Source organism: Ictalurus furcatus, chromosome 17 (genome assembly GCF_023375685.1).
Source record: "Ictalurus furcatus strain D&B chromosome 17, Billie_1.0, whole genome shotgun sequence".
Classification (NCBI taxonomy): domain Eukaryota; kingdom Metazoa; phylum Chordata; class Actinopteri; order Siluriformes; family Ictaluridae; genus Ictalurus; species Ictalurus furcatus.
In genome coordinates this window covers 5,804,002-5,818,218 of record NC_071271.1, presented here as the reverse complement: position 1 = coordinate 5,818,218, position 14,217 = coordinate 5,804,002, and the positions used below count along the sequence as shown (strand labels likewise).

Genomic DNA, 14,217 nt, shown 5'->3' with positions numbered 1-14,217 from the left:
GCATGCAAAATGCATCGATGCAGTAATTGCAAGCAAGGGATATGCAACCAAATATGAAGTGTTCTTTATATTAATTTACTGTTCCAATACTTTTGATCACGGGGGGGGGGGGGCTGCCACCCAATGTGGCATGTTCTAAGTAGTTTAACACATCTAGATGTAAATATCAGGAAATGTTGATATATTATCTTATATTAATCTTTTGATATCAAACCCAACTGTCTTCAGTGTATAGCAACAGCTATAAGAATTGTCCTTGCCTTTCCAATACTTTTGGAGGGGACTATATGTCAATTATCCAATGTGTTAATCTGATTAATTTGCTTTCTGTAGGAAACTGAAATGAATGACCACACCATTCCAGGTGATGCATTGTTATTAGCTGCTGCAATAACATATTTGGGCCCATTTGGGCCTGATATTCGACTGGATCTGCTAAAAAAGTGGCACAAAATGTGCCTCACAGGCAAGATTATCATTGGTCCAGAAGATATACGAACATCTTTATTTGATGAATCACAGTTGCATTCTACTGAGAATGCCCACTTTGAACATATTCCTGTGGCTATGGAGCTTCACAGGGTTCTGTCACAAGCACTTGGGAGGGATCAACATCTCATTCAAGCAGTGTCTCCCAATCATGTCTTAAAACTGTTGTTGTGGGGACATAGAGCTCCATGGGCTCACAAATGGGCTTTGCTTACAGACACACAGCAACATAAAAAACGCAGTTGCCAAACAAGGCTGACAGGTGAGTAGCTCTTTATTTATTTATAATTGTTACATATTAAGTTGTGATTCCACTTTTTTTTTTTGAATATTCAGGCCTGTTCCCAGTAAATGCTGGAGGAACTGAAAAAGAAGACTTTGAGCTCATTGTTTCTGCAGATGACCCAGAATTTATTCACAAAATCAGTCATGGTGCAAATAAAGGTTGGTAATTTATGCAGTTTGTAAGTTTTTCAGTCCATTTAGAATATTCTAGTTTAGCAATACTCTCCCATATAATATGGTACAACTGACAATACTGCTGCACTTAAACAGGTATGAAAGTTTTGGTGACTGAAATTGAACATGCTGTGCCAAGGGAAGAGTTCCTCAGTATGTTAGATCGGCCAGCTGGAAATCACATTTTTCATGTGTTCCATCCAGTCAAAGCACTGCACCCGGAATTTTGCCTGTTTCTTAGCACCTCTCTTCCAGCAAAACTTCTGTTAGATGGTAGGAAATTGTTGCATTCATAAATGCAATGATTGTAACAAAATTGAGTAATACTGATTTGCATTTGCAATTATGTATTGTCATTTAGTCATTTACTTCCATTTCCTTTTTTTTTTGTTAGAGATCCACCCCTTAATATTGATGAAGGTGAACGTTATAGATCTATCTCTAAGCACATCAGAAGTCCAGGGTATTATTCTGAGTGACTTAATACAGTCTAAGTGTTCAGAACTTTGGTTGAAGCTTTGCCAGTTGCAGAGAGATAAACAAGTGCTTCAGGATAAACTTCATGCAGATGAGGTAAAATAATAAAGAATACTATTTTTGAACAGTTAAAAAATTAAAAATGGTCAAATATAGTAATCAGGTCATTGTGTGCATTTCCAATATTTAAGGTTTCTTTGTTGGATTACATCCTGCAGTCGTCCATCCCACTACTGCAGGATCCCGAGTTCCTTCCATATGTGTCACTATGTCAGAGAGCCTCACTGAGGCTTCAAGCAGAGATTGAAGAGCTGTCCAATGAAATGGATGGTCACAAAGCAATAATGAATGACTTTCACGGCATAACAGCACTGGCAACAGCCCTTTATAGGGCTCTCCAGGATGTGGGACGGCTCTATCCTTTTTACTTTTTTCCCCTGTGCAACTTCTTGATTGCTTTGAGGAAAACGTTAGCCCTAAAGGGTTGGCCAGATGCTACATGCAGTGCTGAGATGTTGGAGGGTGTTGTCATGTCAGACATTTCACACAGGATAGTGTCCCACATACTTGATCACTATAGACCCTATTTATTCCAGAACCATGCAGAACTACTGAGGTTGTTTTTTTCTGTTGCATTCTTCATGCACACTGCGGGCTGCTCTGAGATTGAACGTGTCATTTTTCTCAGAGGACTCAGTAACATTGAATCCGCAGAATATGATCCATCACCTGAACAATCTGGTCCAATGCTTCCAAGCTGGATACCAACCCATGCAAAAGTTGTTTTAGGTCTCCTAGAGAAAATCTCTTCCTTCCATGGCTTGATCGCCTCTTTGAGGAATTCATCCAGACAATGGCAGGAGTACTTTCACTTTCCTTCGGCCACAGTGGTTGGAACTGTTCCTTGCCAGTCACACACCCAATTGACAACATTACAGCGTGCTATTCTTTGGAAGACATTCTGTCCACAATGGCTTGCAGCAGTGGTGGATGATCTCTCTGCTTGTCAGCAAGGACAAAGTATACGATCAACTGTGGCAGGTGGTCCTCACACCAGTTCTCCAGAAGCACTCTCAAGCTTTTTATCCAGAAATAAAGGTCCAGTAATTGTAACTATGCCAAGTCAAATAGAATATGGGTCAGGAGGCATCCACCCACTGCACTGGATTAAACACTCTGTTCTGCACCAAGCAGAGATGAAAGAGGTATTATAATTTATTATAATACAAGGATTGGAAAAATAACAGAAACGCCACAAGAAAATGACCTTGACTAAATCAGTCATATTTAAAGTTTCAAGGGCAACAGTCTTAAAAATCATGTCACCATATGTTGCTAAATGCCCCAAAAGTGCAGCCACCAAAGAATTAAATGAGCACCTCTGTGACTCAATTGCAAATAAAATTGTATGTTGAACTTCACAAAGCTGGAATTCATGATACATCTATGGCCTTTGGTGTAAGAGCACAAATCCTGAACCATTGAGCAATGGGCAAATGTAATATAGTCTGTTGAGTCAACTTTCCCCATATTTCCTGTATGGATTTCACCATACATCTGGACAGGAAGCCAAATTACGCTTTCAAGCATCTAATGCCAACTGTTAATTATGGTGGGTGACCCATAATGTTTTGTGCAGCCATCTCATGCAATATGACATTTTACAGGACCAAGTGCACCCTAGGTTGGAAACAATCTTTCCTGGTGATATTTCCATATTCAAGGAAGATAATGCTATTATACATACTCCTAACATTATTCATCAGTATTTTGATGGACACCCTAAAGTCAATTGCCTTACATAGCCTTTTCAATCACCAGATTTAAACATTTTTGTACCTTCATGAGAAGTGCTAGAGTACCAACTGTGAAATAGATATTCACAACCACCACTCATAGAACTGGAATGTTTTCTTAAAGAGTGGTCCAGAATCCCTGCCACAAACTATGCATGGTAGCCTTACTTCTTATTAGGTCCTTGATATTAATATATTGTTACAGGTTTCTGTTATTTTGTCCACCCCCTGTGTGTATTTTTTTTACTCATGGACTACATTTAACATGCTAAATAAATGTTAAAACGTTTATTTAGCATGGCAAAGTTTTATGCTTTGCTAATATGTGATGTTTCATATTTTTGTCATGATTCTCAATAGGTGAAGGTGGTTGTACTTTCATTTGGTTCTAAATGCCAGACAGATGATGTTCTGTCCTCACTTAATACAGCTACTCAGACTGGCTATTGGCTAGTTTTGAATAACTGTCACCTGCTTGATCATTGGGATGCCAGAGTCGTTACTCAGCTAAGGCAGTTAATATCCTGCACAGAAAATGGTAAATGCAGTTCCCTTCACTCAGTCTTCAGCTATGGCTTAATTCTTTAATTAGTAATGTTTAACCATAAGCATTAGGCTAATGGAGTAAAACCGTTATTTTTGTAGCATACTTATAATTAGTATTTTCTTTCAAAAAAAAAAAAGAGCGTAAGACTAAAGTACAGAATATTGATAATGCTTTTTTTTATATCCCAATTAATTTGAATTACTCAGATGAGTGAAATATTCATGGAATTGACAGGTTACTCGATTTTACCATGTTCGCCCATTTGAAGATGCATAAAAAAAGTAGTGAGCATAGCATTGGTTATTGTTTCCAATGCGGTTTGCATTTTGGTTTTGAGGTAAAAGGAAGCATTTAAGGATTCTAAGTTTTATTGTCATTGTGTTTGACACAACAAAATTCTGTTGGTGATATCTCAAGTTGATGGCTAAATCATTATGGAATTACAAACTACAAATATCACTCCAATACAAATGACAATAAATAGACAATAAATACAGGTACAGTACAAACAATATGAGTGCAAACATAAATATTACACATACGAACAGATTCAAGGTGAATATAGCACTTATGAAATATTGCATGTATGAGGGATTGTATGTTGGGGATTACTGTAAATTGAGGATAACTGAATTATATATATGCACATAGGATTTGACAGTTAGTCTAATTATTGTGCTGCTGTCATTGACTACGTTTACATGGACAGCAGTAATCTAATTGTTGACCTTACTCCGAGTAAGATAATAATGTGATTAAGGTGTTTACATGAGTCGCTTTTAGAATACTCCTTTCACGTACCCGTTTTACATGTTCTAGAACATAATTAGATTAACAGCACACGTCATTACGTCTCTGCGCCACGCCATCCGACATCCCTCCAGAATTTCACACATCAACATAGAGTTCGTCTTTGTTACGGTACCGTATACAGTTTTGGTGTTTTATTAAAAATTTTTATGAATGCTTTAAGTGCAGTTAATTATTTGTTATGCTGTACGTGCAAATAGACAACTGCTTGAAGCCGTGGGCTGCGTCCCAAACCGCGTACTTACCGTCTATATAGTAGCCGAGATGCATGTATTTTTCCCCACTACAGGCCTATAGTAGGGGAAAAATAAACTTCATACGGGACGCAGCCGTACTCTCTTGCTCGCCGTAAAATGTTGAGCACTGCCGTGTGTGATCGTGTCCTGTCGCAAAATGCGGTGAAAACTCCCACACGACGTTAATAATGTGATTAAGGTGTTTACATGTCTGTAATACACGTCGATAATGCGACTAAAACAGGAGTACTCCACATGTCTTAATTTGATTAGTGTTTACTTTGAGTATAAACTTAATTACATTAAGGTAATTAAAAATTGCTGTTTACATGGTAGTTTCTTAATCACAGTATTATCTTAATCGGGTTAATAGTGGATTATTGTTGTCCGTGTAAACGCACTGATTGTTGTTGGGCAGTGTCCTTACTTGAGTTCAGAGTTAATTGTGAAATGGGCCCCAGGAAGAAGCTGTTTTTGAGCCTGCTGTTGCAGGTATGAATGGCTCTGTAACACTTGCCGGATAGTAAGAGGACAACAGAAGGAATAAATCACAATGAAAACCAGGTGCTACTAATAATAGAAAACCAAAGTTCTGAAGATCAAATAGATTTAAAACAAATGCAAGACTGTAACTCACATGCAATTTTCAGCACAGCACATCATACAGTGGTGCTTGAAAGTTTGTGAACCCTTTAGAAATTTCTATATATCTGCATAAATATGGCCTAAAACTTAATCAGATTTTCACACAGGTCCCAAAATAGACAGAGAGAACCCAATGAAACAAATGAGACAAAAATATTATACTTGGTAATTTATTTATTGAGGAAAATTATCCAATATTACATATCTGTGGGTGGCATAAGTACGTGAACCTCTAGGATTAGCAGTTAATTTGAAGGTGAAATTAGAGTCAGGTGATTTCATTCAATAGGATGACAATCAGGTGTGAGTGAGCACCCAGTTTTATTTAAAGAACAGGCATCTATCAAAGTCTGATCATCACAATACATATTTGTGGAAGTGTAACATGATATGTCAGGATACCTGTCCATGAATTAAATCTCAAGAGAAAGTGGGTCATTCAGCAAGATGACGACCCTAAACACACAAGTCATTCTACCAAAGAACGGTAAAAGAAGAATAAATTCAAAGTCCTGAATTTAATCCAATAGAAATGGTGTGGAAGGACCTGAAGCAAGCACAGTTCATGTGAGGAAACCCACCAACATCCCAGAGTTGAAGCTGTTCTGTACTGAGGAATGGGCTAAAATTCCTCCAAACTGATGTGCAGGACTGATCAACAGTTACCGGAAACATTTAGTTGCAGTTATTGCTGCATAAGGGGGTCACACCAGAAACTGAAAGAAAAGGTTCACCTACTTTTACCACTCACTGATATGAAATAGTTGATAATTTTCCTCAATAAATAAATGACCAAGTATACATTTATTGTCTCATTTGTTTACTTGGGTTCTCTTTATCTACTTTAAGGACTTCTGATGATGTCTTAGGTCATATTTATGCAGAAATAAAACCAATGATTAGACATTCCTACCTCTGGAACTAGCTTACTGGTCTTTATTGATGTAAGCAATAGTGGCAGAGAAAAAATAAATTAATCAGTGTTATGAATCCAGCTGAGAATGAATTTTACTTAATAAAGAAAATGGTTTAGAATCAACAGAGGCTTAACAGAGGCTTTAACACTTACCAAAAAATTTCAAATGAACATAGGAAGGCTGGTCACTGAAGAGTCTGTCAGAAGGTTACAGATTTGGAAGGGGTGTGTGAACAAATAAAAACTTTAGACAGTTTGCAGGTGAAATTTATGGAAGCAACACCAAATAGCTTTTCTCTAACATGGATTATCACAGGGGTTCCCAACTCCAAGTTGAATTAGCCTTGTGGATTTACTTGTTGATTTTTTTAGTTCTGAAAAAACAGAACACAATTACCAAACCCAGTCACACATAAGATCAGTCAGGATCATGCATATTCACAGCACATACGCTATATGGCCAAAAATATGTGGACACCTGACCAACAGATTGAAATCTGTTGTGTGTAGGGTTTTTTTTGTTATTGTTGTCACCTGAGGTTATTTGTTTGTTTATAAAATAGGTGAGGACCACAACAGTTATTTAGGCCCTGATAAATAAAAACATAGAATTGAAGGAGGGTGTACTGTTTTCCCCACTGGAAATTAATACTGGAAATTTAAATAAATAAATAAATGAAAAAACACAAGGTCACAATAAAATTATTTTTTCACATTCATGAAAATAATTAACCATAAATAAAAATGGACACATGCCTTTTATTTTTTGACCTGAAATAAAAATCATTGTGTGATACCAACTGTAAATTTTACTTCATTGTCTCAAAACTTATGCTTTACTATTTTTCTTTTGAAAACCTGAGGGCACTGGACGAATATTGAGGCAGATATGGGGCTTAATCCAATTGGAGGAGGTGCAGGAAATCAAGTGCATCCACACTTTCGACTGTGGTTTATAACAAAAGGCAATGCTCCGCTTTCTATACCAGGTGTGGAATATTTTATTATTTTTCCACTGAATACATTCTTATTCTTTGTATTGTGTTATGATTATGTCATTTAAAAACTCACTACTAACTTTTTAATTTCTTAGCACTTGCATCTTAAAATGTTTGACCTGATATCATCAGAAGGGGTGAACAGGTAGAACACTCTGAAAACACAGAGCACAAAGTACCCTCACCCTCTGGCACAATAGCGCAAAGTACCCTGAAAGAGTGATTGAAATAGTCTTTACAACAGCCAGGGACATGCGAGATTTGGAATTTTCAAAGATCTGCTAAACTGGAAATGAGCAATCTTATCTTCCTGATTAAATTATCTAATTCAAGAAATTTTTTGTGGGCCTTCAGCTGTGTATGTTGATACAATATTGAAAAGGTACTTGTAGGGTACAGTGGGGTCCAAAAGTCTGAGACCACTAGTGAAAATGTTACAAATACAGTAAATAACATCAAATTGTACCATAATATGTTTTGTCATTTGAAAGTTCTGGAATTAAAAAGCTTTATGACCCTAATAAATAGCCAAACATTTATTATACACGTTCATAAAATAAACAGATTTTAAAAAGCTAACCTCTGTTGTTCTATATTAGGACCACCTGCCTAATATTGTGTAGGTCCCCCTTGTGCCACCAAAACAGCTCTGACCTACTGGGGTATGGACTCCACAAGACTTCTGAAGGTGTGCTGTGCTATCTGGCACCAAGACATTAGTAAAAGAGCCTTTAAGTCCTGTAAGTTGCGAGGTAGGGCCACCATGGATTGGACATGTTTGTCCATCACACAGATGCTCGGTCAGATTGAGATCTGGGGAATTTAGAGGCCAAGTCAACACATTGAACTCTTTGTCATGTTTTCAGCATTATCCTGCCGAAAGAAGCAACTGCCATTAGAGAATATCGTAGCCTTGAAGGGGTGTACTTGGTCTGCAACAATTTTTAGGTAGGTGGTACGTGTCAAAGTAACATCCAGATGAGTACCAGCACCCAAGCTTTCCCAGCAGAACATTGCCCAGAGCATCACACTTCCTCCACCAGCTTGCCATCTCTCCCCAAGTTACCAGCGCACAAACACCCAACCCTCCACATGATGTAAAAGAGAATGTGATTCATCAGAGCAAGCCACCTTTTTCCAGTGCTTCGTGGTCCAGTTCTGATGATCACATGCACATTGTAATTGCTTTCGGTGGTGGACAGGGGTCATTATGGGCACTCTGACAGGTCTGTGGCTATGTAGCTCCATATGCAGCCAGCTGCGATGCACTGTGTGTTCTGACACCTTTTTATTATAGCCAGCATTAACTTTTCTAGCAATTTTTGCTATATTAGCTCTTCTGTGGGATCAGACCACAGGGCTAGCCATGTGCATCAATGAGCCTTGGATGCCCACGACCTGCTGTTTAGGAGAGGTTCTGACCCAGTCGTCAGTTGAGACAGTTGAAAATTAGGAAAAACATCACCTGGTCTTTTTCCAGTCTTCAGCTGTCCAGTTTTGGTGAGTCTGTGCTTTTGATAGATTCAGATGTTTTTGTACTTGGCTCACAGCAGTGGAACCTGATGTGGTCTGCTGTTGTGCGTTGAGATGCTTTTATGCTCACCATGGTATAGAGTGCTTATTGAGTTACTACAGACCTCCTGTCAGCTCAAACAAGTCTGGTCATTCTCCTATAACCTCTCTCATCAACAAGGTGTTTCAGGCTGCAGACCGTCTGCACACAGGGTGTTTTTTTGTTTTTTACCCCATTGTATATAAACTCGAGAGTTTCTGAAACACTAAAACCAGCCCATCAACCCTGCCACAGTTAAATTCACACATATCACATTTTTCCCCATTCTTGACCTGTATCTGCATGATTTTATGCATTGTACTGCTGCCACATAATTGGCTGATTAGATAACTGCATGAATGCACAGGTGTACAGGTGTTCCTAATAAAGTGGAGGATGCATATATAATGGAAACATCACCAAAATGGGCTAAATATATTAGCCCAAATGACTGGTTTGAAACACAAAAAATAAATAAATCACTAATGCAGCTCCCAGTGTCCCTTAAGTATACCGTATGACCAAAAGTTTGTGGACACTTGATGGGTGCTTGTTGAACATCCCATTCCAGATTTAGTCCCACTTTGCTCTTATAATAACCTCCACTCTTCCTCTTCACTAGATTTTGAAACGAGTATTAGTGAGGTCAGGCTCTAAAGTCGGGTAAGTAGGCCTGGGGTGCAGTTGGCATTTCAGTTCATCCTAAAGATGTTCAGAAGGGTTGATGTCAGGGCTCTTTGTGGGATACTCGAGTTTATCCACCCCCAACCTTGGCAAATCATGTCTTCATGGACCTTGCTTTATGCACAAGCATATTGTCATTCTGGAACATGTAGTTAATGTACATCTTAATGTAGTTCCAAGGGAAATCTTAATGCTACAGTATACAAAGACATACCATTGAGTGCTCTCAACTTTCTGACAATAGTTTGGGGAAGAACCACATATGGGTGTGAAGGTCAGCTGTCCACAAACGTTTGGCTATATTGCATGTGTTTGGGAGCATGTGTGTAATAATTTGCCCCAGTCTTGTTTACCTTTACAACATTTAACAAACATCCTTATCCAGAAAAATTAGTTTGTTTTCATTATTTTATTATCAATAAAACTTATATAGTGGATTGGCCAACCCTAATAGTTTAATTGTTAAGCTATTGATTTTTATTAGATTTTAGCCTTCCCATCTAATATCACCACCAGCCTCCTCTGGTCCAAATAATTATCTAAATGAGAGATTTTGGTTTTTGATTTGCAAAACATTATCCATTATTGTATGCAGATTGATGACCAGAAAATCAATTTAATCAATTTCTAAATAATTGTTTAACACAATAAAGTGTCCAATAAAGGGTGAAGGGGTCTGAATAAAAGGAAATGTATGGAGAGGTAAATAAATAAATGAACAAATTTAAGAGGACTGTGTCAACGTGTTACTGGTTTACTAAACTGTTTTTTTGTGTGTAATGTGGCTCTGATGCTTCTTCCATTAAAAATGTGTTATGATAAAGATTTTTATTAGAATAGACCACAATTACCTAGATTCAGATGTGAATTTAATAGTCATACTGCCAGTTGCAGCAAGTGACCGAATTTTGTTTTTCTGTGTGTAAATTGATTTCCACTGCAGCTTTTATTAGGATGTGTGCCACGCATTTGGTGTTTGACTCTCAGTGGGACCTGAAAGATGAGCTGTGCTCCTCTTTGAGTCAAGTTACCTCTACAGTTCTTCCAACTATGAACATGGTGGATCCCCTTCTTCGATCAGCCATCCTTCATTCTGTGTTAATGCAGAGACAAAAACTGCAGCATCTGGGAAACGGGAGCATTTACAAATGGTGAAGTTCATAAATGTTACAAAATATAAATAAATGAATAACAAAAAAAAATGGGCATTGTGAACATTTAGTTCTGTGCTTCACCCCTCCTAGGTCTTACGAGGACCTTCTCGCTCTGACTGATGCATATGCCCGCATTGCCAAACTGTGCCATGATCCAATTGGAGCACTGGAATATGTAGCTGGTACCAATGCTTTTACTTCCATTATACAGTTGTGCTCATAAATTTACATACCCCTTGCAGAATCTGGAAAGTTAAAAAAAAAAAAAAAAATTTAAGAGAAATCATTAAAATGGCATTTTTTATTATTATTATTTATTACTGTCCTGAATAAGCTATTTCACATAAAAGCAAGCCATCATTCCTATTCAAGTATCAAAGGAAAAACTGGTGGCTCTGTAATGCTGTAGAAAGGGCTTTGTTTAGGTCCACTTGTCCCTTAGAGGGAAGGGTCACTGCAGATCTATACAAAATTATTCTGACTGATTGCCTTTATCTTATGATGAAACATTTCTATCTTAATGGGAGGATGAGAATATTCCCATCCACAGGGCACAAGGGATGATTGAATGGTTTGATGACTGAAAATTATGTAAATCATATGCTATGGCCTTCAGTCACTAGATCGCAACCCAGCTGAACACCTAGGGGAGATTTTAGACTGGCATGTTAGACAGCATTCACTTCAAAATATTAAAATATAATTACAAAATAAATAAATAAAAATAAGGTGTTTCATCCCGCTAGTACAATTAAAGAGACTTGAATAAAATGCACACTGAACCTGTTCTGGCGGTTAGTGGCCTAACAACTTACTAAGACACCAAGTTTTCCTTTAATTTGTTACCCATCTGTACAACCCCTGGCAAAAATTATGGAATCACCACATTTAGAGGATGTTCACCCGGATTTTTTTTTAAAAATCTTGTAGCAAATCACAGATATGAGACAACAATTTTTATTTAATAGCTGAACATTCTGGCTTCTTGACCATACCACAAGTACAATTTTATTATTTTAATTAATGGCATATTTGTTTCCATATCAAGAAGAGGAGAAAGTTATGGAATCAACAAAAAAAATTACAAATTAGTACTTTTTTGCTCGTCCTCTGGCTTTTATGGAGGCCTGAATTCTTTGAGGTATGGACCTCACTAATGAAAAACTAAATTCTCCATCAAGCTGGTTCCAACTTTCTCAAACAGTGGTTGACGGATCAGCTTTAGAGGATGGAGCCTAGTCATGGACCAATTTTTTTCAATTCCACCATAAAGTTTCAATCGGACTGAGATCCGGACTGTTTGCTGGCCATATAATTGCTGGTATTTGTTTTAGAAATATAAAATTACAAGGTGATGATAATTTTTTACCCTCTACTTGATCTGGAAAAAAATATATGCCATTAAGATCATTTCTTTTAACTTATTTGAGGTATGTTTCACAAAGCCAGAATGTTCAGCTATTACAAAACAAAAATTGTTTTGTCTCATACCTGTGATTTGTTTATTTGTTACGAAGTAACAAATAAAATATACAGTAGCCGGGTGAACAACCTCCAAGTGTGGTGATTCCATATTGTTTGGCAGGGGTTGTTTAAAAACCCTTGGTTTACAGTGCTAATTTGCCTACAGCTTACTTGATATATGGTGGTCACGTGTCAGACTCCGCTGATTTGGAAGCTGTGGAAGCAGTGTGCAGAGTTTGTCTACAACCACCACCATCTACATGGGGTAGTGGCCCTCAAATTCTTTCAGAAATGATCAGTATGAGAGGACATTTTGGTATGTATTCGCTATATTGTAGAAACCATTTTAAACATCCTGCAATAATGGGAAAAGGTCCTAATTTATTTAAGGAAAAATCCTCAAAACAAAGACCCTTGAACCATTTACTTAACTTACTTTCTCTTTATTTATTTTCAGATGAGGACATTCTGAAAACTGTACAGCACTGCCTTGAAACCACACTGAATAACAATGATACCCTGCTTCTGGGATTCAGTGCAGAGATGACAAGTGAGATAGTGAAAATAAGAAGTCACTCACTCAGAATTCTACTTCTTCAGTCCGAAGAGAGCTTTGCAGCTGTCGGACATTATAATGGCATGTTCGAGCATCTTCCAGAACTTGCAGACTACAAAATGGCTCAAGAAAGATTAAAGGCTTTACAGACCAAGTTTGAATGGAAAACGGAGAGCAGAAGTGTGGGTGAGGGAAAAGCCTCGCTGGGCCCCATCCATACTTTCCTACAGACAGAGTGGGAAAATCTAGCAGAGATAGTGTCATCACTTCTTGGAAATGCTTTTCAACCATCCAAAGACCTTTCTGCTTCTCACAACACCAAATCATCCATTATTCCAGAGTTGGAGACTCGAGCAGACCTGCTCCAAATGTATCAGTTGGAAGAATACAGTGGTTCACCTCCTGTCTATTGTTTATCTGCCTTTGCTAACCCCCATGGTTTTCTAGCTGCTTTGATCAGAGAGACTGTCCACATTAAACAGAGTGATATCAGCCACATTACGTTGCATTTTCAGGTATATATTACCATATCTTACAATAGTACTAACCAACTAAACCAGTTTTGGGCAGTGGTTTTCAAAGCAATAGTTGTTTTATCCCCTTTATCGCAAGTAATCCACAGACTTCACACAATGAACACTTCTGTCACATGACAATCATTTGCTTACTGTTCTTAAATAGGATCTGGTAAATATGTGAGAAAGAATTAAAGTGAATCCAAGTTATGGATAATCATTTTTCTTTTTAGTATAAACAGCTCAAACATAGTAGTACATCCAACATAATGCTTGTCTACATCCTCAGGTCCTAGGTTCTGCAGCATCTCCAGCATTTAAGCCCTCAAATGGAATCTATCTTTCCGGATTGGAGCTACATGGAGCATTGTGGGATACACAACTTGGAGCTCTGCAGGACACCATGTCACCCAAGCCTTGTCCTTTTCCTCTTCTCTGGGTAAGAGCTCAAGTAAGAAACTCCAACATCAGCAACTCATCTCACAGTTCACCTTCTAATTCCTGCACCAAGGCTCTCTACAACTGTCCTCTATATCTGGACAGTCAGAGTAAAGATGGAGTCTGGAGCCTCTCAGAGAACAAGATTGTAACTTATGTTCCACTTATGACCAGATTAGACCCAGTACTTTGCAAGATGAGACGAGTTAGATTAGTCAGTGCACTCGAAAATAAATTTGGGTAACGATTATAAATATTGGGATACATTTAAAAGACTGCACACCAACTTGGCATTTTTTTTTTTAATTAAAAGGTTTAATGATTTGCATGAATGACATCGTAAAGATAATTAAACAAAATCTGAAAAGTTATTCTTTACAGTTAAATTTATAATGGTAAATGCATGCATTAAATTAATTTACAAATCTCACTAATACCAGCATAATGGTATGCATTCACTTTGAAGTCTTCAAACTCTCAA

At 37.7% G+C, this 14,217-nt stretch overlaps 1 protein-coding gene across 1 annotated transcript in view; it reads left to right on the top strand.

The window, feature by feature from the left end:
* Positions 1-14,217, top strand: part of LOC128621097 (dynein heavy chain domain-containing protein 1) — a 20,042-nt gene extending 5,825 nt beyond the window's left edge. The window contains exons 9-20 of the mRNA XM_053646586.1: positions 334-751; positions 826-933; positions 1,045-1,221; positions 1,343-1,521; positions 1,617-2,630; positions 3,582-3,759; positions 7,239-7,364; positions 10,553-10,760; positions 10,854-10,945; positions 12,394-12,543; positions 12,685-13,298; positions 13,588-14,217. Coding sequence (XP_053502561.1) covers positions 334-751; positions 826-933; positions 1,045-1,221; positions 1,343-1,521; positions 1,617-2,630; positions 3,582-3,759; positions 7,239-7,364; positions 10,553-10,760; positions 10,854-10,945; positions 12,394-12,543; positions 12,685-13,298; positions 13,588-13,980 — 3,657 coding nt within the window. The 3' untranslated portion in view covers positions 13,981-14,217. The remainder of the gene's footprint in view (positions 1-333; positions 752-825; positions 934-1,044; positions 1,222-1,342; positions 1,522-1,616; positions 2,631-3,581; positions 3,760-7,238; positions 7,365-10,552; positions 10,761-10,853; positions 10,946-12,393; positions 12,544-12,684; positions 13,299-13,587) is intronic.